Source organism: Neodiprion fabricii, chromosome 2 (genome assembly GCF_021155785.1).
Source record: "Neodiprion fabricii isolate iyNeoFabr1 chromosome 2, iyNeoFabr1.1, whole genome shotgun sequence".
In the NCBI taxonomy this organism is placed as follows: domain Eukaryota; kingdom Metazoa; phylum Arthropoda; class Insecta; order Hymenoptera; family Diprionidae; genus Neodiprion; species Neodiprion fabricii.
This window is the reverse complement of record NC_060240.1, coordinates 5898981-5921945: the sequence shown is the minus strand read 5'-3', so window position 1 is coordinate 5921945 and position 22965 is coordinate 5898981. Positions and strand designations below refer to the sequence as shown.

Genomic DNA, 22965 nt, shown 5'->3' with positions numbered 1-22965 from the left:
TATACGTATAAGTTAATCCCGCTAGTGTTCAATCACTTCTCGTGATTTACTTCACCGTGAGTTGCTCCAAATGAAACGTACAATATTTCACCGACTATTATTCGCATATGGTAATTAACATCTGTTGGACGCTGCTACCAGATGCGTATAAAATTATGTACGCATATTAGTAGATAAGATGAATGAAAAAAAAAAAGAAAGAACTCGACTCGAAGGCCGCAAGACTGGTATAATGGAAAGACTGGAATTTCCGGATAACGACTATACATTTGAATATACAAGAGCTGTTGCAAATAGTAAAAAAAAAAAAAAAAAAAAAAAAAACACGAATGTAAGTTTGCTGAATGATGAGTGTCGAAAAAATCGTCTAAACGCTGAATGGACACCGTAAATCTTGCGTCCAAGTTATAGGATGGAAGAATTCTTTACGAGTGATGATCTCAAGTCTGATGAATTTTTTTCACCCTACAGCGACGATTGATTATTAAACTTCGGTTGAGCATTGTGTAATTTCATATTGAAAAAAAATATAATCGGCATGTTTAGTAACAATTTCGTCGTGAAGGAGCGCAAAATAATAAAATTTTTACAATTTTCGAATCGAACTATACATAATATTTAATCGTATCCTCTTGTTGTTTCTATAGTATCATAAAAATATATCATATATCACACGATAAAACGTCCTGCTCAGCCTCATATCGTCGACCTCTGACGGATATATACGTAAAAACAGTAGACAAAACAAATTTATACAATATCGACAGAAAATCATTTTTTTTCCCCTTTCGTCATTTCATTCTGAACTTCACAGTAGTCGAGTTACGACGCATTTTACAAAGACTGAACTATAAATGTGGGAAAAAATATTAATAACCTTGCGAGAAACAGTAGCAAAAAAAAAAATTTCACTCCCTCAGAGTCCCTGTGTGAAAAAATTCCGAATACTATTTCCCAAATATGAATTCAGTAAAGAATAATTGTAAAAAAAGAAAAAAAAAAAAAAAAACCACCACGTTCAACGTTACCTATCGAGTGAAAAAAAACAGTGACAGAAAAATTTGGAGTCAAAAGTTTGTTTGAGTTTCTTTGTTTGATTATAGGCGTGGGGTCCGTAAGACTTGACAATTTAGATACGAAGATGCGTAAGTGTTGTTTGCAAAAATATCATACATCATTGATCGATTGTATCAGGATTATATTGCAAACGGCGTCATGATCACGGCAGCATGATTAATGTAAAGATCAAGTACTCATTTCTCATGTTTCTTGTAATCGACGCACTTATTCATTTATTATTATTATTGCTTTTCACTCCTACTATCAGGAAACACGTTTAACTATCTGGCACTGGTGGATCGAAATTTTGATAACCCGACCTAGATATACCGATCCTCATACCAATGCCAAAGAGTAAGTACAGAGTGAAGTGCCGGAGGCAGATGTTGTCTGAGGTTTAGTAACTGTGTTACAAGTGTTACTCTAATTGTAAGCCCGGGGAAAGCATTTAGAGGATTTTTGTAAAGAAGAACAAATAGATTTGTAGCTCGGTGTTTTTTCTTTTTCTTTTCATTTTTTTTTTTTTTTTCTGTTTCTTTATCCGCTCTGTTTCCAAACATGGTTTCTTGCGTGGCAATTGTCATCACGGTAATTGGTGCCGTGATAGCCGTCGCTGGTGGTCTCGTTGGATATCTTGTTATACCCGATATCATCGATGAACGAGTCGAAGAGGTAACTTACGTGAATTATCGGTGGTCAATTTCAAACACCTTTTTCACAGAGTTAAAAGATTTTGCGAATCTATAGAGTAAATCCTGCCCAAGTATAAATTTGGCTCACTGATCAGTGCGAGGAAATTAAACAATGCACTTTTCACGTTTCAATTTTCAAATAAAATATCTGCTTTGTTAAACTCGATGGTAGAAGCCTTGAAATGTTTCTCGCTATTGCAAAAGCTTATAATTTTAATAAATCTTTTCTCGAAAATTTGACAAAAACTATTGCTTAATATACATTTGCAGCATGCGTATAGTAAAGTGACGTTCGCATGATTGAATAAAACTTAGCAAAAGGTAATTTGACAAGTTTTCATTTCAAATTTTGCAGACCCGTCCGTATTTGTCAACAAATCAGCCACATCAATGCGAGTGATGTTTAATTTGAAAATTGCCTGTTAAATAAGCTTTTGATGAAATAAAGAATTCCAGGATTAAAATATCGTTAAGGTTTGTGGTGACAAGCATTTTTTACAAAAAAAAAAAAAACAAAAACAAAAACGAAAACCCGTTAGCTGTGACGAGTAGCTTAGATTTAATTACGGTAAATTTGCACTAAAAATAAAACTTTCCGTAGTATCATTTTCGTGTTTTCGGCATCATACAAAAGGATAAAGCAAATTCCTTTCATGAAAGGAGAAGAAAAAAAAAAAGATAAATAACGTCACATCTGGATAGCTTATAAAATATTAATAATTGAGGACAAACAACTATATCGTTATCGGCGTCAACCAATTAATTGAACAGTTCAGATTAGGCCGAGTATCAAATTTCCGATTTGAGAAATTTTTGGCAAATAACGAATGAAACGCTTTTAAAAGAATCAACTGTTATTCTGGTAGGAGAGATTATATAGGCGGGTATTTTGCTGCGGTTTTAAACATGAATTTTTTTTCTTCTGGTTAAAAGATGTTTTATTGTGTGCATTTCAATCAGTCGTTAAAGTAATATTTTAAGCGAGCCCTTCTTCGGCGAAGCGATCATTCTTACGTAATTTATACGGTATATAATAACGACGTGCGAAAATATGAATGATCAGTGTAAAAAATTCACGCATTGGCATTATTTCCTAACGCGAAACTTGAGTGCGTGGCTGTGCAAACACAGTCACTGAAAAACCCCAAGTACTTAAATATAAGTGAACGAGTAAACAACGCCTAGTCAAAATCCTTGATAATTTTTCTATTCCGGTTACCCCATGAGGCAGGCAATTATTATAACGATGCGTCTATCTCTATGATAGACTAGCACAAGTTTACTAACCGTTGGAAAACAACGTTGGGTATTTTTTTTTTTTTACATTTCTGTAACCGGGCCTTATCCCAAAAAAACCATGATTATCTCGATATTTTCAAAAGTATAACTGAAATTAATTATTGAAGTATACATCAGACACTTACAAAAGTTCAATTTTACAGTCTGTGAAGCTGGTGGAGGGTTCGGACGCGTTTGAAAGATGGCAAAATGTGCCGGTACCAGTTTTATATAAAATTTACTTCTTCAACGTGAGCAATCCGGATGATGTACAGAATGGATTGCAGCCAATTGTCGAGGAAATCGGCCCTTACGTTTACAAGTAAGTTTCGAATTATACCCGATGTTTATACTCGATTATTCAATATACATTTGCCAACTGTAAGACAATTAATCGAAGTAAGGATAAGGATCGGTAAACCTAATCGAGTGAACGCGTAAGGCATAAGCAATCGTAATATTGACCGATAACTGAAAGAGATAAAAGATGACCCTGCACAGTTTGGATTAGTTTGTGAAATCCGTTGATATCTTTGCAGGCAGTACAGAACGAAGATAAATATCGCAGCGGCGGATGATGTGCTTTCCTATTATCAGCACCAGCTTTACGAATTCGACGAGGAAGCGTCGGCACCGTTAACGGAATACGATGACATAACTGTCGTTAATTTACCCCTCATGGTGAGTGCCCGTACAAAAGATAAAAATACACGAAATTCCGTCACTTGACGAAAGTTTCGTCATTTCATTAGTAGAAATTCGATTTGTTTCCGCTGACCGAATACAATGTTCGTAGAATTTGTCGAGGAGCTTTAATGATTCGGGATTTCGTGTACCCAGACAGCAGCATCTTTTTCATTATCCGTAATCGTAATTTTTATGTACTCTCTTGCACCTGAATTTCCCTGCAGATCATAGCCAAGTTTTTTTTCCCTGACCAAGTGCGAAAAATTAGATTTTCCGTACCCAAATGAGTGCAGAAAGTATTAAATTCCCGCACTAGTGCGTGAATTGAATCGGAATCGTACGTTACGCTACAAGTGCACAAAGTATGTGATTCTTGCACGAGGGTAGTTTGTCGGCTGAGCGAAGCGAGGGCGACCAAAAACGATTTCGAGGGTCACATACGCGCACGCGTATCATATAGTATTTTTTTTAACACCTGTAATCGGAAGTTGGTTCTCGAGAGAAATGAAACCGTAGTAGTACAACCTGAACGTGGGCGCGTTACTGCAACACAGCTGACGCGATTGTAGTCACGACTCATCACGTCCGATAGCGCTAGTTTAACTCTGAAAACTGTATCATAACGAACGTTACCTAACGCTTTTTGAAATGTAGGGAAATCGAGCGCTTCGCGCATACTTTTCAATACGCGAAATCGAGCTTCTCATGCAGCTGTTACAAAAAATATATTGTTACATAGAAGAAAAGATATTTCAATTCAATTCCGGCACTAGTGTGGGAATGTAATATTTTTCGCACTTATTTGGGTACGAAAAATAGAATTTTGCGCACTCGGTTAGGTAAAGTAGTATGCGCACTAGTTGAGCAAACACTGTTTCTAAATTTTTTTTTTTTTTTTTTTTGAAGTCGTTTTACCTTCATGCTCTCAGGTTTCGGTCAGCAATTTGAAGATTCAAATTTTCCGCAGTCGATTGCAACGGTGGCAGAGTACAACTCAGGATCGACTCTTCTTTCCCAACTGACTCTATTGAACTCGGCTATCTCAACGATCTTCCAAAGTCCAACCTCGGTATTCCTGACCACGACACCGAGGGACTTCCTCTTCGACGGTGTCTACGTATACTGCAACTCCACCGGCATCATCAACAGCCTTGTATGCAATCAAATTGAGAATTATGCCCCGGTAACGATGCCTCGCCTGTCGGACGGCCGGTTCAAGTTCTCTCTCTTAAGCCATGTAAGTGTAATTCGTTGATCACCTGAAACCCAGGATTCAGTTTTATGAGGTCAACTAGAATAAACATTCAACAAATGCCAACTCATACATGCATCAACGTCAATCTTATATCTCAATCGGTCGTTCAATCGGTGCTAAACGTTTTACCGTAATTGAACCCGCGGGCTGATGACTATTTTGTCAAGCTAGTTTGTAAATACACTTTATAAAATATTTCAAGCATACAACATCCTGGAATAATAAGGAAAATTCCAGGAAAATTCTTATCGATATTTCAATGCGGTTAGCATTCTTCTCAATCTACTTGTCTATTAATACATTAAGGATTTTTAATAACATTGAATACAATTCAATGGTTCTTATTTCGAAATAAGATTGCAAACATACTCGTATTATGCACGCCGTTAAATTATCGAATGTTTCTCTTTCATCTCAAGCATGTACAGAGTAAATTTAAAAACAATTTGCAATTACACAATTTCACGTAATATTACATAACACGCTAAAGTTAATTCTGTCATAATTAATATATACGTGTGTATATAGTGTCTCTTCTCGCGGTGAAGATTATCGTCTTTGCGATAAGAATATACCTCTGACATATATGATCCATGAATACGAATAAACCTGAGCCAATCTCATAAGTACGTACCTCTGAGAATCATCCGAGTTTTTTGACACACCGCAAAACGCATATATTAGCCATTTCTAAACGGTTTCAGTTATATCCAGTAGTGTATCACCGAGTATGCTAAATACGAACGATCACCGCAGCTGTGTAGTTGTCACCATGCCTAATGAATATTTCTCTCGTTCTTTTACGCACAACATTCATTACAGTGTACAGAAACAACTTTGGCATCGGATTCGTTTTTAGCATATTACAATATCGTTAATTACATATCTGATCCATTCACCTTTTCTCACGCGAGTGGTAAACATTCAGACATGTATAAACGTATGTGTATTTATACACGCGTGCATTGATTTATTACTACTTGGAAAAATTTCTATAGGAATCGAGAAATCGGCATGGTTAGATCTTTTTTTATACAATACGAGCATGTTTTACGCGTGTTGCGACGCGGGTTTTCCGTGCACAAAGTGCCCGTTTCTATGACGATCGAGTCAGCTGCGAATGCTTTCAAGTCCTAGGAGTTGAAAGTGGTCTTTTCTGCACTCCGCGCATGCGCTGTGGCGAACAAATCTTACATTACGCGACCCTAACCTCAATTTCGTGCTTCGTGAAAAGACGCGTAACGTACTCTTGTTATGTAAAGAATCGTGTGCAACAAGGAGGCGATGATCTTTTCGCTTCGCGTATTTGCAATATTCGTCTTCGGCTCAACCTACGACTCACATAGCACACTCACATTAGTCCCGAAAAGACCGAGTTTGCCTCCTTGTTACACAATGTACTGTTCCTTTAATTCTCAAGTCCCCGCTCTTTGACAGAAAAATGACACAAACGACGGTTACTACTCGATCAACAGCGGTCTGAACGACGTTTCTCAGCTGGGAGAAATCCTTGCCTGGGAAAACTCAAGCGTCTTGGATACTTGGGGTGAAGATGGTACTTGTAACGACATAGTCGGTTGCGATGCGAGTCTCTATCCACCTTTCCGAACCCAAGGATCAAGCGTGAACATTTTCAGCACCGATATCTGCAGGTACGGCTCGAACTCTAGTCTGCATACGATTGACCGAAGAATGATAACATCATTCCAATGATCATGATCGACAGGTCAGTGAGGGTCGACTTTTCGGAGGTATCCAGTTTCTCCGGCATCGAGAGTTACAAATACGAGGTTGGCAAGGACATGCTCTCATCGCCGTTAACAAATCCGGAAAACCAATGCTTCTGCCTAAATCGTACCCAGGGAATAAGAGGCACCGACGGCTGTCTGTTGGACGGCGCTATGGAGCTTTGGGACTGTCAAGGTGAGCCGTCATCTGTGTTTCAGACGTTTTATCGTATTCGAAATATTACCGTCTTGCGTGCCCCCCCCCCCCCCCCCCCCCCCCCTCCTTTGGGAGTATTTACATGGGAATAACAGACGAGTAGGCGACTCTCGAGAGGATTATTGGCTATTTCTAGACACGTTCAGGTTCTTTATGGTAATCAGCAGGCTTATAAACTATGCGCAGAGCGAGTAGCTATGCCGCGTCCATTAACGTGGGTCCAGTAATGTACAAAAACCTGTTATCTCAGGTTTACACGGGTGCCTGATGTCGGACTAGGCGTGGATAAACAGTACAAGGTATATCGGTGGAGATAATACCAATTAGGAAGTTATCAACGCAATCTCATATCGCTTCCGAAGCTTTATAATACTAGAGGGTGATATTCCGATAGGGATAATGTCACACTTCAACTTTTCATTTTATTACATAGATATATTTTTTCTAACACTGCGTACAGAGTTCGGTACTGACGCCAACGTTTTTACCTTCCGTGTTTTGTTTTTTCTTTTTCTCTTACTCCACACTCGATTGAAAATTTTTTTTCCGTTTTTCTCGCTGTGTCGAAACAGAGTTATAATTATTATCCGAGAGAAAAATTGAAAGATAAGAAGAGTAATAATAAAGGAGATTGTATTAATAAAGCAAACAATCATGAATGTGCACATTAATTGTAATATCTGTACCAGATATGCGATATTACGTTTGATGTACGTATCTGTACTCGATTGCTATCTCGAACGTTTCTAATTCACTTATCTGACTTTGAACCGAAGAAGAGAAAATAATTTTCTTATCAAAATTTCTCATCCGTTCCAAATACGACTCGGTGTTGCAATATTATTTATTCACGTTTAGTATTACAATCGGTTCTCTTTGCACTCGGGTATTTATAGACACTTTTTCACGAGTGTCTGACATTACAGATATCTTAATGCGGAATAACAACAGTATACGCATCACGGAAAACCACATTTTTGTACAATTAGGTAGACGCTTGTGAAAAAATTTTGTATAATTACGCGTCTTCTCATCTGACTGACCAATCCGAAGGCAGCTGATCGCGATGCGGTGCTAAAACCTACATTCAAAAATTAACAAATATCCGTACAGCTCCGAAAATAGTCATCAGACTGATCGTTTGAGATGATTTATACGAATATAGAACCGCAGAAGACTTTGAGCAGGCTGCATACGCCTTTATTCCCCTCATCCATAAGGTTGCTCGTCGTATAAAAATCGGTGAAGATCGACTCTCGTCATTAAGTATGAGGATCGCCTTGGGGATTGTACAAGGAAGTGTGATACTTTCGGTATCTTCCGACCAATTCGATTCAAATCTGTGTGTGTGTCTATGTATACGCAAAATCTACACGGTCACATCTTATCAGGCAAACTTGTCTCATACACTCCCACGTGTGGATGAATTATTTCCATGACCGCCTCGGACTTGTTGCACTTGACCCGATGGCCTGAAGCCCTCAATGTCCAAGCGAGACAGCGCGTCTGTCGAATCGTCGTTATTTTATGTTTTCTCTTCACGTATCGTCGCGTGATGAAACAAGAAGTATAAATACACGAACTGCTAGGAAATAGCCGGTAAAATATGATTTCTAGAATTCTGTAAACCATCGCGATTGAGACCAATGAGAAAATGAATAAATTCAATAAATCGATAACCGTGGGTACCCACGTATATTCAGGTTTCTTGAAAAAATATTGCGAATACCGGCAATCGATCGTTCAGGAGAAATTCCCCTGATTTTACAGCAAATGTCAAAAGTTTAAAGAACAATTTATGCATTGGGGTTGTTTGATTTCACTATGCGGGATTATTTTGCAAGACACTTTTATTTCAAGAATTTTTCTTCGGACGTTTTATGGCAATTAATTTAATTGTGTATCTTTGTCTCGTTATCATAACGCGCAGTTTATTGGGATGTAAAACGCGAATTGATTGGACCTGAAAGAATTTTTTCTTGGTCAATATCGTTCATTTGAACTGCAATTTAATAAGGTTGCTCAACCTGTGATTATGTCGAGAAATAACGGCCAATGCATTTATACTGCAATCACGTTTCAATGTTTCGTCATGAAACGCTAAAATTGTTTACCAAGAAAATCAATGAACTGGGACAAAAATACAAAAGCAGATAAAAGACCAAAAACTAAAAAACGAAGAAAGAAAAAATACCTCGTATCGGCTTTCCGAGAAGCAATGAAATTCGTTGGCAAAAAAACCTATATAACATGTAAATACTGATATATATATAAGTAGAGGTAAGTACGTATATAAATTCATACATGTATATTCATGACTGGACGAAGCAACCGAACTAGCTAGCCAAAATCACAGGAACATCAAGTTGACGAGGAATGCTCCCTTTTTATTCTACCAACCGACGAAAATGATGCAATCATTAGCTTAAAATTGATTAACCACAAGTCAAATAAAAAAAAACAAGCAGGAAAAATCTACTCACCTAAAAGAACTATTCCTAGAACATCTCGTTTTTTATTTTTGAAATGATCGGAATGCAGCCTGGCTGATTTTATTCAAAATCTAATCAGTTCTAAGTTTAATGAAGCAAAACCAACGGACAAAATTATATCTGAATTGTTCCACCAGTTTTCGTGTTATTCCTCGATAAAAGAAACCTCATTTTTGCGAATAACCCAGAAAAGGTGGATTATTTTAGTCGCAATTGAACTAGTTCTACGTTATTAAGAACCAAAATCATCTCGAAATATCGTTGGACGGATTATCTGGAGCTCAAAGGAGTAGATACGGTAAAAAATCAACTTTTTAATTTCGGAGTGATAGTAACTAGCTCCCAGTTTATCGTCAGTAGAAAAACAAAAAAATAGCGTAACATTCCAAACTTGTCAGATGCTAGTTAACGCCGATCTATCGACAGGTCCAGAAAATTTATAGCCTGGTATACGTGAGGCGATACGTTCATTGAATTTTGGTATTCGGTGAAGAGAGAGATTGGGTCCCGTGATTGTATCAGCGATAAAAATTTTCCAGTCATTCATTAACAAAAACGAGAAATGTCAAACGTCTCGAAAGAAGAATTCGGCAAGTAACGATGCCAAAAATAGCGATAATGGCCAACGGACAACGTGTTCGCGATCGGAACACGTGCGCTTCTACAATAAACTGTACAACGTAGAACGTTACAACAGGTACGGGTCATCCAACCATGCGCCCGTCTCCCTTCACCGATACCGCGATCATCGTAGACTCGAACCAAGACGCGTTTCCTCTCTCTACAAGTCTTTGTCCCATGATTGATCCCCCTACACCTCCACTGGTTCTTCATTCACCTGCGGAGCGGGTATAAAACCCAAGAGTCTCGGGACACGCCGCAAATCGTCTCCTCAGCTTCGCTACGCTGCAGTAGGTCCGAAACCGCGTTTGACGTCCGTTACTCGCCGCTAGGTGGCACTGTCGTTCGATCAGTCGCGGAGCATCTAACATCGAGAGAGGAAACCTTACGAAAGAACAAAGAGCATAGGACAAAACCGTATAATTCGTTGCAATATCACCTATCTCGCATCGATTTTGGGGAGAATATTCGGAGATATTTGTAAAAGACTGAATTTCGCGTAGGAAAATCGCGGTGGTCTCGATAAATAAATACGGGAAACGGTTCGAGCATGACGATAAACGGCTTCACCCTCCTAACTCTGCTCACGGTGAGCCTTGCGATCGGCTGCACGGGGAAGGTTTACAACCGTTGCGAACTAGCTCGGGAGTTGAGGGACATGCCGGGGGTAATTCCGGAGCACGTTGCGACCTGGGTCTGCATCGCCTACCACGAATCGAGGTTCGACACCTCGGCTATCGGCCGAGGAAACGGGGACTGGTCCTGGGATCACGGTCTGTTCCAACTGAGCGATCGGTACTGGTGCGGACGGAACAGGATTGGCGGAGCCTGCGGCTTGGCCTGCGCGTCTCTCAGGGACGAGGACATCGCGAACGATATGCGGTGCATGCGGGTCATATACGAGGAGCACCAACGACTATCGGGCGACGGTTTCAACGCCTGGGCCGTTTACGGACGGTGCCGGGGCCCGAGAGCGGAGAGATACGTTTCCGGGTGCTTCGACGACTACGAGATCGATGAAAACGACCTCTAAATTCTGAGAGGGTAAAAGATCGATGATTGGTGAACCGCGGAGGAACATGTATGACAAAAAATACCTTTAACTAACGGAAGTAAAATATAGTGTTGACTGCAGTTGTTACATGTCGATGGTGGTCGTGCAGTAGTCAATTTTATGTAAAATTTGAAGTAGATTTTCTGAATTTGTTTCTAGTTCAATGTTTGCACAAATATTCGTTGTTGCTCTTTGTTTCGTATTTAAAGATTTATAATATGGTATGAAAGAAAGAGATCAAGACAAATAAGTCTCGTTATAACCGGACTACTTTTTGCGAAAATTTAATTTATTGTTAGAAGATATATATAAAGTGACTAAGAATATATGAATAAATAGAGTAATCTCGATCGATCGTTTAATTCGGAAGGATAAATAGTTAATTCGAAAAAATATGACGTATGTATAGCCCTCTAACACATTTAACATGCATTAATTCAAACAATTAATATATCGCTCTCTACAATAAGGGGACCACGGGTGAAAAGAGTAAATAAGCATACCGTTTTTATTACCGGTCGTAAAACTTAAGTGCCATATGCGAGATGCGTATAACAAAATACCTGTCAAACGGTTTCGTGCATTAGCGCATAGAAGATGATGGAAAACTCTGATTACGGAATTTTAAGGTAATTTAGGTGTGATACGTAACGGCACAATAACATATCATGTCACTGCGTTGATAGCGCTGGAATTAAATACGTATATATACGATGTAGTGGAAAGATGACATAACTTGAAGATTTAATAATCATTTCGAATACGCATAAAGACGCATCAATCACATCGTTAATTAATACTTAGTTGTATCTGTGGCATAATTTTTCCATATTAGCTACAGCACAACAAGTTTACGCGAATAATATAAATGATTGGCTTTTAATTAGACTCGCCAAATCGATGATTGTTAATTAACCTAATGATTCACAGGTGCACCGGTCGTTCTTTCACATCCTCATTTCTACCTTGCGGACGAATCGTACCAAAATGGCGTCGATGGACTTAGCCCGAACAGATCTTTGCACGAAATCTTCTTGGAATTGGAACCGGTATGGCGATAGCAAACCTAGTCCTGCGTCTAAACAATGTATTATCTGGTGTAGGCAAAGTGAATCTGATACGTCTGCTGGAATAGGCAGATTTATACAACTCTGGCCGCTGATGTTGGAGGAGTCACTTGTAAAACACCTTTGACAGAAGTATCTGTGAACTTGAATCACTTGTACAAGTAAAAAAAAAAAAGAATAAAAATGAAAAAATCGGTGTAGATTCAAAATGACTGACGTTGTGAGAAACGAGTAGAAAAAAGACGCTTTAACTTTGTACGATACTTTCACAGATAACTGGAACTCTTCTCCGTGGAAGCAAAAGAGTGCAATTCAACATCTTCCTCAGACCAATCTCGCGCATTAGTTTGACGACTAATCTGCCCACTACACTGATGCCTATTGTATGGATCGACGAGGTAAGTCTCTAGCTTTTCGATTCGATTGCGGTTTGAAGAATCGTGCGACGAATTTTCGTCAAATCAGAATATAATTTTCGATTTGTACACAGGCAGTAATTATTATTTATCAAAACTTTACTTTGCAGAGCGTCGAATTGACCGACGAATTGATCGATGAACTAAACTCAAGTCTTTTCGACGTCTTGGATCTCGTTAATACTATCTTATGGGGTGTCATAGCCGGTGGGGCGGTTTTGTTCGTGATTGGATTTGTCTGGATGCTAATATCCTGCTGCCGGTCTCGATCAGCACCTGCTAACAAAGTGGGTTCATAATCTACGCTCGTATATTTTTATCTGTTGTATAAATACGTTTAAAGATTCAAAATTTTTTTTTTTACCTCTAGTATATTAATTATTAAATTAATTATTAAAATCCACTTCCGTATAATGATGATAATAATAACGATAATACTATAAGTATTTACCGCTGTGCTAATGTAATGAAAAAATGTTCCATTTTGGATTACCTGAATTGTTATATACTACGTTATAGTAGAAACATGTTATTGTGTATCGTCACTGTAAGAGAAACGTATTATAAAAGTTCTACACGATTTCCGAAGAAAGACTAGTAAAAAATTAATATCCCACTTTTAAATGTGTTTTAATTGGAATGCCTGTATCTTTTGATGAACTTTTATGTTAATCTACCGATTGATAAAGTTTGTTGGAAACAGTTCAGTGTCACAACGACCTACATACTCATGGTCGAACAACGATCAAAATAAGTCAAATATACTTATTAGCTTCCCTATTTTATGTAATATCATTTTCTCCTAGCGATAATTCGGGCCAAGTGCGAGTTCTTGATCGTGACACAGTTACTCCGTATTTTGTACTCGTTAAAATATTTGATAAGATATTGCAGACAGATGGAATAATTTATCTAAGCCGATTAATATCCCCCTTCGAATGACGTACTACTGGTTTTATAATGACGAACTACTATTTCAGTGTGTAATTTTTCGGACACTGAACGTAGTTGATGTTTGCAACTTTGTAAAGATACTAACCAATATAGTTGTACATATGGTTGTATAGTTTTTTTTATCGTCCAGGGACGCGTAACGAATGACAAAGAAAAAGTGCGTCAAGGTGGCGGAAATATTAATAATCAATAACCATATTTTTGTCGAATAAACGTAAACGATTCGAATAATCGTTCGTTAAATATCATCCAATGTCGCATTGTCGAGTGTAAATGGTGGAAAAACAAACATATCATAAGATACCGGAATGTAGCTTACTCTGCATAAATTGATAAGGAATGAACAAAATGGCGACGGTTATAATTAGCACAAAAGTTAAAAAGAAAAAAATTTACTCTCAACACCGCGTAGCTTCTTGGATCTGCTTTTTGCCAGATTGGTTTATAAGGTGAGAATATTCTCAAAATAAAAATGCGTGAATATCTATATACAAGTCGTTTACCTTGTGGATCACTACTTTGGGTGGTTCGTAACCAATATAATTATAAGCTGAACAGGTGTTGGCAAATTGAATAACGATATAATAAAATTTAGGCATCCTCGTGACGCGTTTTAAATTTAAAATCAGCATACCATCATTGGTAGGGGTGTTTGATGGCCATTTCTATTCCGAGATAATACTATTAATTCTGGGAAATTTGTTTAGATTCACACACACCCAAGGTTAATTTTGCATTTGCGTATTAGAATATTTTTCAATACATCGGGTGTCGATGTGACACTTTTGAGCCTCATGGTCACCGATTGATTACAGCTCTGGATATACTCTGCAGATATTTAAGTTTCTCATCATTGAAAAATTGTACTGAAAAATGAGTAATTGTCGTGTAATTGAATCATCCCCTCTACCAGCACCACCATGTACACCTGGCGACAGTGAATCTGAGACGGATAATTTATTACACTAGACAGTTACGTTGGCAACACAGAGGAACCTACAGCGCCACAGTCGGCCGAGCGCGAAACAAACTCAATCTCAATAAACGTAACATAACCCATGACCGTCGAATCTAACCATAGAATACGCGTCAATCCAACAAGTCATTATCCCCGCGGATTCTTATATTTCTTATTCGGTATAATGTTCATTGATGCCTTGTCCTCCGGCAAACTTGTTTGCGGAACGAAACAAAATGCAAGTCTCGATTCTATATGAATTATGTGACAATGACTCCCAATCTCTCACGTTGGCTGCATCGCCAGTCATTGTCACGTACTTCGTATAGAATTGAGACTCGCATTTCGTTTCGTCCCGCGAACAAGTTAGCCGGAAAGGGAAGGCATCAGGGAGATTACTGAACCTTGCCTTCACCAATCAGAAGAGGAAGAGCTGGAGACTCGGAAGACACCGGTAAAAAGTCGACATTCCTGCTCACAGCTTCAAGAGAAGACGCCGCCCACTTTCCCGATCCTTGAAAATGCATGTTTAGTATTAAAACTGTTCTCTAGGCGTTACTTGGTTTTCACTATTCGTTTTCTCGATCTTCTTAACTGCGGCTGATCCGTAATTGTGAGAAGACTAAACACATAAAAGTACGCGAAGGCCTCACGGATTTAAATAAGTCTTGGTAAATTCTTTTCGAGGGCGTATCAATTTCTCTACCATGATGGGTAATTCTAAAATCAGCATACTACTGATGCTTTTCTTCTATACTTTGAGGTAAGAACACCAATTTAGTTTACCAGTTATCAATGATGTTTAATTATTTAACCAAACTCTATCATGACCATAATTATCGCTGGATCATATCGCGTCGCGTTTCGAGGATGAAATATTCGGATAATACCAGAACAAACACTTTTTAATTTCCAATTTCGTTTATTGCCAACATCCGTACGCGCACTGGCGAATTTTTCTGAAGTTAAATATTTGTGAGAGATGACTAATTGTGCCACAGAGAAAATAGATGCTGGACTGTGTTCGCAGCTTCTGTTAATCATTACGAAACTCGAACTTTTCATGATATTCGTTTTTACTCAACGCTTCGCATAATTCATCTTCATGAGACTGCTTTGTTTCTAACGTTATTTCAGTTGCGTCATCTCGTCTGTGATAACGCCAGTAAAGAAAATGCTAATCGACACGGACGCGGGAGCTGACGATGCGGTCGCCATCATCATGGCGACGGAATCCGAAAATCTGAACGAGGGACCAGAAATTGTTGGCATTACATGCGTGAATGGAAATGCTGACGTCGACATGATCGCCCTGAACGTCCTCAAGACTCTCAAGACCGTAAACAGACTCGACGTAAGTCGAACGACCAATTAACCTTTAGACGGTTGGGATTTGAGAGTAAAAATCGCTCTCGAAAAGCGCCCAAATTAGTGTCTGGTATCATGTATCAAATATATACAGAGTTCATATCACAGGGTGAACTGATAAATCGGTTTTCCTCTAAAGGTTCAAACATACTTGCGATAGTGACTAGCTATCTGTCGCATTTTGTACCCAAGCTGATAGTGAATGACACAGATGAGTTATTTTAGAATCTCCCTAATGCTCATGGTTACGATATATATACCTGGCATTTTTTTAACTGGGTGATTGATTTTACCGTACATAACATAGCTTGTATGACTTTTGAAGATTCCAGTCTACAAGGGTGCGTCCCATCCATTGCTGTTGCCTGATCAGAACAAGCGCTATTTCGGCCACGATGGATTCGGAGAATTTTACTACCCTGATCCACCCTCAACTGACTTGATCAACCAGAAGGACGCTGTGAGCGCGATGATTGAACTCGTAAAGCAGCATCCAGGTGAGTTCGAAGAACGGTGAATCCTTTCAATTCGCAAGCCTTCATGCTCGACTTCGGGTTTCCGAATAACACCGCGAGTGAAAGCTAATTCTCAGTCGCCCACGACATCCCTGCCGCATTTTTACACTTCGACTCTGCGATGCCATTCGAGATGCTGATAGGGAGAAATGAGTCCCTTTCGCTTGCTCGAAAATCTGTCAGTAATCCGTCGGTTTGACATTGGCGCAGAAACTTGATTTCAAGTCCCGGACCGTAATAACTCGACGTCAAGAGTTGCGGTTTCCTTCTCAACAGGCGAGGTCACGATCCTAGCTTTGGGACCACTGACGAACATCGCCTTAGCTATTAGAATCTATCCCGAATTCCTGGAGAAGCTGCAGCAGCTGATCGTCATGGGCGGAAGTACCGAAGGTCGAGGAAGCGCGCAGCCTGGAATCGAATTCAACTTTGCTGCCGACCCCGCGGCAAACTTCATCGTGTTCAACTCGTCAACGTCAAGGCCGACGACCCTGATATCTCGGGAAACGGCTCGAAGAGCCGGGGTACCGACGGTAAGTCAGCGACCATGCAAGCATCAGCGAAAGGGATACGTAAGGTACAATAAGAAGAAACCAGGAGAATGAAAGACAGATTACGGAAAAGTGATCAGAGTATAAATGTTGCTTTTAATCGTACTCATATAATTCTGGCACTTCGCGTACCGACCTTCACACCCTTTTCTTCAGAGTTTCAGGAAGTCCTTGTCCAATTCAAATAATACAAAAATTTGGTTAATCGATTCTGCAATGGCCTCGACTACGAAACCGAACGCAACCTACTCGTATTGGCCAGACGCGGTAGCCGCCGCTGTCGCCCTGACTTCCGGTAGCATCGTAACCGAGTCGGAAGCTTACTATTCGGACGCTATTTACGAGGGCACGAAAACTGCTGGGATGATCGTGGTCGACTACACAAACATCACCAAGAACGCTGCCAACACGAACGTCATTCAAAACGTAAACGCGACCGTTTACCTGCAACTACTTTCAAGATACTTCCTGTAATTATAATTGATCGGACTAGTCACTCTTTTTAGGAACTTTTGGTACTAAAAATTGTCAATTTAACGGAATTCGCTGTTAATATTAAGACGATTCAAATATTATCCTCAGTCAACACGCAAAATTTCACGTTACAAACGCAGAATGGACATTGTAAGATTCCCGGTAATCATTTGTTACAAGCAATATGATGCCTTGTGTAACGTAGGCATGTATTTGTGCGAGTGTTGTCATAGTGGTCTAAGAACGAGCTGATGAACCAGGAGGTCAGTCGTGACACGAGTGTCGTCAGATTAACTACCACAAAAACTCTGTATATAGTTCGAATTTCTATGACACCTTGAATGCATCCAAATTAAATTCAATCCATGTATTCATTTCCTACTCCACCACCCTTGGTCGTAGCTACGTTAGTTGCAACATTATCGAATACCAATTATCAAGAATTCACATCTTATTCTACACGTGAACAACTGGATTACCTGCTTGCTTGACTTTTCCAGTAAACAGCGAATGTTACGCAAGAAACATGGCCGAAACGTTATCGTTTAATCGAAATAATGATTCAATTTTTTTCCGTACTTCCGCCCTTTTTTCCTATATATAATAGACGTAATCTAACAATTCGACGGCCTGCACAATCGATCGTTGCACAATACTTTGGCAAATTGGAACGACGCAGGTAACGCGTGACAATGTCTAATTGTTCCATTAATTGCTGGGCAAATAGATCGGTGAATAATTATCAGCAATACGTGCCATGACATGTGTTCCTACTTGACATTTATACCGTTCAGCATATCAATTCGCGTTCAGAATTACTGCAAAATGAGTAAAAACTACTACAAACGAGTCCGTATCTCAAAGTCAATTTAGTACATTGGTGTGTTCGGCGACTTTTTTTTTTTAGGTAAGTTCATTGGTTAACTGAAAATCGTGAGTGCTAGGTTTTTAATTAAAATGATAATTAATTGTTGAACCTCGTTTATAATTACTGTGTACAGAGTTTAAGAGTTGATTCTATTCAGCTGTGTCAACATTTTTAATTATAGTGTTCATACGACAGAATACTATACTATACTATCTTGTTATCGAAAATTCCAAGTTTTATAAATGCGGAAGAAAAAACTGCCTTTCCAAATTTCGAACGCTGGTTGTTTTATGAATTCAAGACACTCTTTCTTTCTTTTTTTTTTTTGCAAGAATGTTGCAAGTTACAGATTGGTTGCAAAAGTTTTAACTTTTAATCTGTTTAGTTTAATTTCTCTTTGACTTGCAGGAAAAATTTCTTCGCTGGTTTAAAATTTGGTACTCAATACATGAATTAAGGATGTATTAGCTGTACATTCTCAACCAAAAGTGAGTCTCGTCGGCAATATTTAATACTTTGCGGTAAGTTAAAAATCTGAAAAAAATCAACCACAATAAAAACGATGAGAAAATTAAATTTGATTAATAATAATACCCAAAAGTTGTCAGTGAATTGTTTAAACAAAACATTGTTCGATAAATTTTCAGTGAATGTTTTTTTTCTCTTTGTCATGTAAAATAAATTAATTTATTTTTCTAAATACAGGTGAATTTTTAAAGAATTTCCTCATTATTTTGAAAACGGAAATTTCAAAATAATGAGAAATTTTTTTATTTCAATCATGTGTGTTCAGAAAAATCAACGAATTCGTCTCGCATGACAAATAAAAAAAGAACATTCCGTAAAAATTTATTGATAAATTTTGGGCAATCATTATTATTCAAATTTGATTTTCTTTTCGTCTTTATTGCGGTTGATTTTTTTCAGATGTTTATCTTATCACAAAGCATTCAATATTGTCGACGAGATTCACTTTTGGTTGGGAATGTATAGTCAATACATGCTTAATTACACAGTCATTTAGGCAAGTATAAAGTTTGCAGATTCGCGTTCATTACCGATATAACGGCATTCTCTGTAACGCGGCACTGAACTTAAAATAAAAATACAAGCTGTATAAATATTGTATTTACGAATAGTACGAAAATTCTGAGTGTGACACTCAATCGGCTCAGTAAGTCCACCAATCTTGTCTTGAACGGGTGTTCAATTACATGTTCATATAATTATCACAATATCATGGGGTATAAAATATCCGTATGCGGCATCGCATTGTTTTTTGGATTCCTCTCAATAAGGTGAGATCGAAAGGATAATAATTTTCTCAAATATTATACCTGCACAAAATCAGCTCGACCGAAGTTCGAATCTAAATATTTTCGATTTATTCCTAATTTTTCCTTTCATTTTTTTAGGCAAAATAAATGAAAGGTATTATTTTTTATTTATTTATTTATTTATTTTTTTGTTTTTTTACCTCACATAGTTTCGCCATATAAATTTCTTCGTGTCGACGATTTCCCCTGATTACAGTATAGATATAATATTGAACTACTATCTTCAACTTCCGAACGCCAATTCGAGTCATCGAACTTATAAAGAACGTGAATTCTTCACATTGAAATGTACTTAATAAGAATAAAAAAAAAGAAAACAAGAAAAATAAGAGCAGTGGAAAGACGTAGACCATTAATTAATTTATTCAATCTTCAAACCTCCAACAACTTTTAGTATAAAAATTGAACTGTTTCGATTGGACGTAATAAAGTCAAAAATTTTTTCGAACTGTATAACAGTCCGGATCAAGTATTCGTCGAATGTCTGTCGATGCAAGCAGCTCGAATTTATAATTCTTAATTTTTGTTGGAACGAAATTCCGACCAACTGGCATTTTTTCGCCACTCTTGACGGCTGGCGGAAAACAAAAATTAGTAACTTCCTCGAGCTGATATTAGTATCAGATATAACAGTAGCATAACACTACTTCTGAATTACTTTGTTTTAATATAAACAATGTCGATAATGATACTAAAATTCTCTCTATACGGCAATATGCAGATTACTGTAAATAAAGTTTGAAAAAGTTGCTTCAAAAAAGTGTAAGAAATTTGTAAAAGAAAATTCACTTCACTTTGATGAAATTCTGTGAATACTAGTCAACTTGGAAAACTGATCAGCCTTCCAACATCTTGCATATTAACGTGAAGCCATCTTCTCGTGAAATACTTCTCAGTTCATTCTAATCGATTTACTAAGCACAATACGCGATGGATTGAATCAAGAATTGAAGCACTGACTCACTTCAAAGTTTATCGTTACAAAATCCGAACCCATCCCGACGACAATTTTTTACGCGTCAACTCGTCACCTTCAAAATCATCTTTTTGCCAATGTTGTTCCAGCTGCACGAACGCCGATGTAATAACTGCGGTAAACAAAATGATAATAGACACCGATGCAGGTGGCGACGATGCAATCGCCCTTTCCATGGCTGTGGAGAACGAAAAATGGAACGGGTGTACGAAAATAATTGGCATCACATGCGTAAACGGTAACGCTTACGTCGACACCGTCGCCCTGAACGTTCTCAAGACACTAAAAGTCCTTGACAGGCTCGACGTAAGTTCTAAAACGCACTCGCGATTTATTTATTTTTTTTTTTTCAAAATTTTATCACGTATTTTGAACAGGTGTGAAAGTAGAAAAAAATGATCAAAAGAATAGAAAAATGATTTTAAAACAATAGAAACAAACGAGGCCTCAGTCTGAATATTGCGTGAAGATGCTTCATTTAGGAAACCAAATGTTGTTTTCTTCTCGTTTCATAACAATGAAATTGGTTGTTTTTTAGATGGGTTTAAAGAATCTTGGGGTAAAGACGAGTGATTAAAAAAATGTGAAATTTTTTTCGGAAACTTTTCAGGAGTCTTACTGATGTAGGAAAAATGCTTCCTGAAATTACAAAATGTCCATGTTTATGTTAGTACAACAAAGTGAAATAACGATGGAAAATCCAAGCCCGACTAGCACTTTGAAGTGCGTTTCGTATTAAACTGAAGAAGATACGACTAGAGTCAGGGATTCGAATTTGGAAAAACTCGGATTGCAATTGAAATTTAACAATAATACCAAACACTTCATTCCACGAAAGTACTATTTTTCTATCGAAGATCATCGTAATTTAGCGTCATCTATGATTTTCGCACAGATTCCAGTCTACAAGGGTGCATCTCATCCGCTGCTGTTACCTGATGTGAAAGATCACTATTTTGGCCAGGATGGTTTCGGGGACTTTTACTACCCTGATCCTCCCTCGACTGACTTGATCAACCAGAAGGACGCTGTGAGCGCGATGATTGAACTCGTAAAGCAGCATCCAGGTGAGTTCGAAGAACGGTGAATCCTTGTAATTCGCAAGCCTTCATGCTCGACTTCGGGTTTCCGAATAACACCGCGAGTGAAAGCTAATTCTCAGTCGCCCACGACATCCCTGCTGCATTTTTACACTTCGACTCTGCGATGCCATTCGAGATGCTGATAGGGAGAAATGAGTCCCTTTCGCTTGCTCGAAAATCTGTCAGTAATCCGTCGGTTTGACATTGGCGCAGAAACTTGATTCCAAGTCCCGGACCGTAATAACTCGACGTCAAGAGTTGCGGTTTCCTTCTCAACAGGCGAGGTCACGATCCTAGCTTTGGGACCACTGACGAACATCGCCCTAGCTATTAGAATCTATCCCAAATTCCTGGAGAAGCTGCAGCAGCTGATCGTCATGGGCGGAAGTACCGAAGGTCGAGGAAACGCGCAGCCTGGAATGGAATTCAACTTTGTTGCCGACCCTGTGGCAAACTTCATCGTGTTCAACTCGTCAACGCCAAGGCTGACGACCCTGATATCTTTGGAAACAACGAAAAGAGCCGGTGTGCCAATGGTAAGTCATGTAGCGACACAAAGAAAGAAGCAGGTTCACCATAGATCCTGTCTCATATTGCGTACGAAAATTTCCTGTAAAATACGCAATAATACACGGTGTGAAAATAAGAAATGATATTTTCAATCTTCGGGTGAACGGTCTAAATAAAACATTGTGCATGGTGATAAATCTAAACGTGGTAAAACAGAAAGGGAATTTCTTCCGTGAAGAAGAGAACAAAATCGAAAAACTAATCTTTTCATTTTATTTCGTCAGACATTAAGGAATTCGTTGTTCAAGTCGAACAATAGAAAAACCTGGCTAATCGAGTCTGCGACGGCTTTGACCCTGAAACCGAGCGACGAGTTCTCGTACTGGTCTGATTCAGTTGCTGCATCCGTGGCCCTGACTTCCGGTTCCATTGTGACAAAGTCGAATACTTTCTTTTCGGAAGCTATTTATGACGGAACAAAAACGGCGGGAATGATTATCGTCGACTATACGAATATCACCAAACATACCCCCAACACTTACTTGGTACAGGAAGTGAACGAAAGCATTTACTTGGATTTACTTTCAAAATATTTGAGTTGATTTATTTACTTCCTTGTTGTAATTTCAATATAATTTTTAGTCAAATTTTAAATGATAAATAAATTATAGATAAATCGGAAAAACTTGACAAAATTCTGTATGTTTTGATAATTTCCGTCCCAACTACTTCTTTTCATCCAACTACCACTCGTATTAAAAAGTGTCCTGTGAGAATGAGAACTGCATGTATATGATATATGCTTTT

General features: G+C 38.4%; 4 protein-coding genes across 8 annotated transcripts in view; 3 read left to right on the top strand and 1 right to left on the bottom strand.

Annotated features, from left to right (window-relative positions):
• The first annotated feature begins 92 nt into the window (after positions 1-92).
• LOC124176758 (sensory neuron membrane protein 2) lies at positions 93-13157 on the top strand. Of its 3 annotated transcripts, none has more exons than XM_046558416.1 (9): positions 93-110; positions 3194-3351; positions 3569-3710; positions 4684-4953; positions 6409-6623; positions 6698-6894; positions 12013-12131; positions 12422-12547; positions 12676-13157. In XM_046558416.1, exons 1-9 carry the CDS (start codon positions 108-110, stop codon positions 12862-12864), a joined length of 1419 nt encoding a protein of 472 aa, XP_046414372.1. In that variant the 5' UTR covers positions 93-107; the 3' UTR covers positions 12865-13157. The 3 variants fall into 3 exon arrangements, with proteins under 3 accessions (XP_046414372.1, XP_046414371.1, XP_046414370.1); XM_046558415.1 differs by lacking the exon at positions 93-110 and adding an exon at positions 1419-1454; XM_046558414.1 differs by lacking the exon at positions 93-110 and adding an exon at positions 1420-1731.
• The window catches only part of LOC124176757, a 28623-nt gene continuing 10479 nt past the window's right edge, over positions 4822-22965 (bottom strand). For all 3 annotated transcript variants that reach the window (XM_046558413.1, XM_046558409.1, XM_046558411.1), the window contains exon 9: positions 4822-4975. The gene's annotated coding sequence lies outside the window, so the exon portion shown is untranslated. The remainder of the gene's footprint in view (positions 4976-22965) is intronic.
• On the top strand, positions 13182-17947 carry LOC124176763 (pyrimidine-specific ribonucleoside hydrolase RihA-like). Its single transcript, XM_046558430.1, has 5 exons — positions 13182-13968; positions 15615-15831; positions 16171-16342; positions 16637-16893; positions 17068-17947. Exons 1-5 carry the CDS (start codon positions 13859-13861, stop codon positions 17383-17385), a joined length of 1074 nt encoding a protein of 357 aa, XP_046414386.1. The 5' UTR covers positions 13182-13858; the 3' UTR covers positions 17386-17947.
• On the top strand, positions 19147-22867 carry LOC124176764 (probable uridine nucleosidase 2). Its single transcript, XM_046558433.1, has 5 exons — positions 19147-19551; positions 20656-20872; positions 21462-21633; positions 21928-22184; positions 22443-22867. The coding sequence occupies exons 1-5, from the start codon at positions 19493-19495 to the stop codon at positions 22758-22760; spliced, it is 1023 nt and encodes a 340-aa protein (XP_046414389.1). The 5' UTR covers positions 19147-19492; the 3' UTR covers positions 22761-22867.

Bases quoted from the DNA above. Each gene is read 5' to 3' on its own strand.
- LOC124176758 (XM_046558414.1), top strand. From the start codon at position 1,618: ATGGTTTCTTGCGTGGCAATTGTCATCACGGTAATTGGTGCCGTGATA. The intron at 4,954-6,408 runs GTAAGTGTAATT...GCTCTTTGACAG, and splicing joins AGTTCTCTCTCTTAAGCCAT to AAAAATGACACAAACGACGG. The intron at 6,624-6,697 runs GTACGGCTCGAA...CATGATCGACAG, and splicing joins TTCAGCACCGATATCTGCAG to GTCAGTGAGGGTCGACTTTT.
- LOC124176763 (XM_046558430.1), top strand. From the start codon at position 13,859: ATGAACAAAATGGCGACGGTTATAATTAGCACAAAAGTTAAAAAGAAA. The intron at 13,969-15,614 runs GTGAGAATATTC...ACGTTATTTCAG, and splicing joins TTGCCAGATTGGTTTATAAG to TTGCGTCATCTCGTCTGTGA. The intron at 15,832-16,170 runs GTAAGTCGAACG...TGACTTTTGAAG, and splicing joins AGACCGTAAACAGACTCGAC to ATTCCAGTCTACAAGGGTGC.
- LOC124176764 (XM_046558433.1), top strand. From the start codon at position 19,493: ATGGGGTATAAAATATCCGTATGCGGCATCGCATTGTTTTTTGGATTC. The intron at 20,873-21,461 runs GTAAGTTCTAAA...ATTTTCGCACAG, and splicing joins AAGTCCTTGACAGGCTCGAC to ATTCCAGTCTACAAGGGTGC. The intron at 21,634-21,927 runs GTGAGTTCGAAG...CCTTCTCAACAG, and splicing joins ACTCGTAAAGCAGCATCCAG to GCGAGGTCACGATCCTAGCT.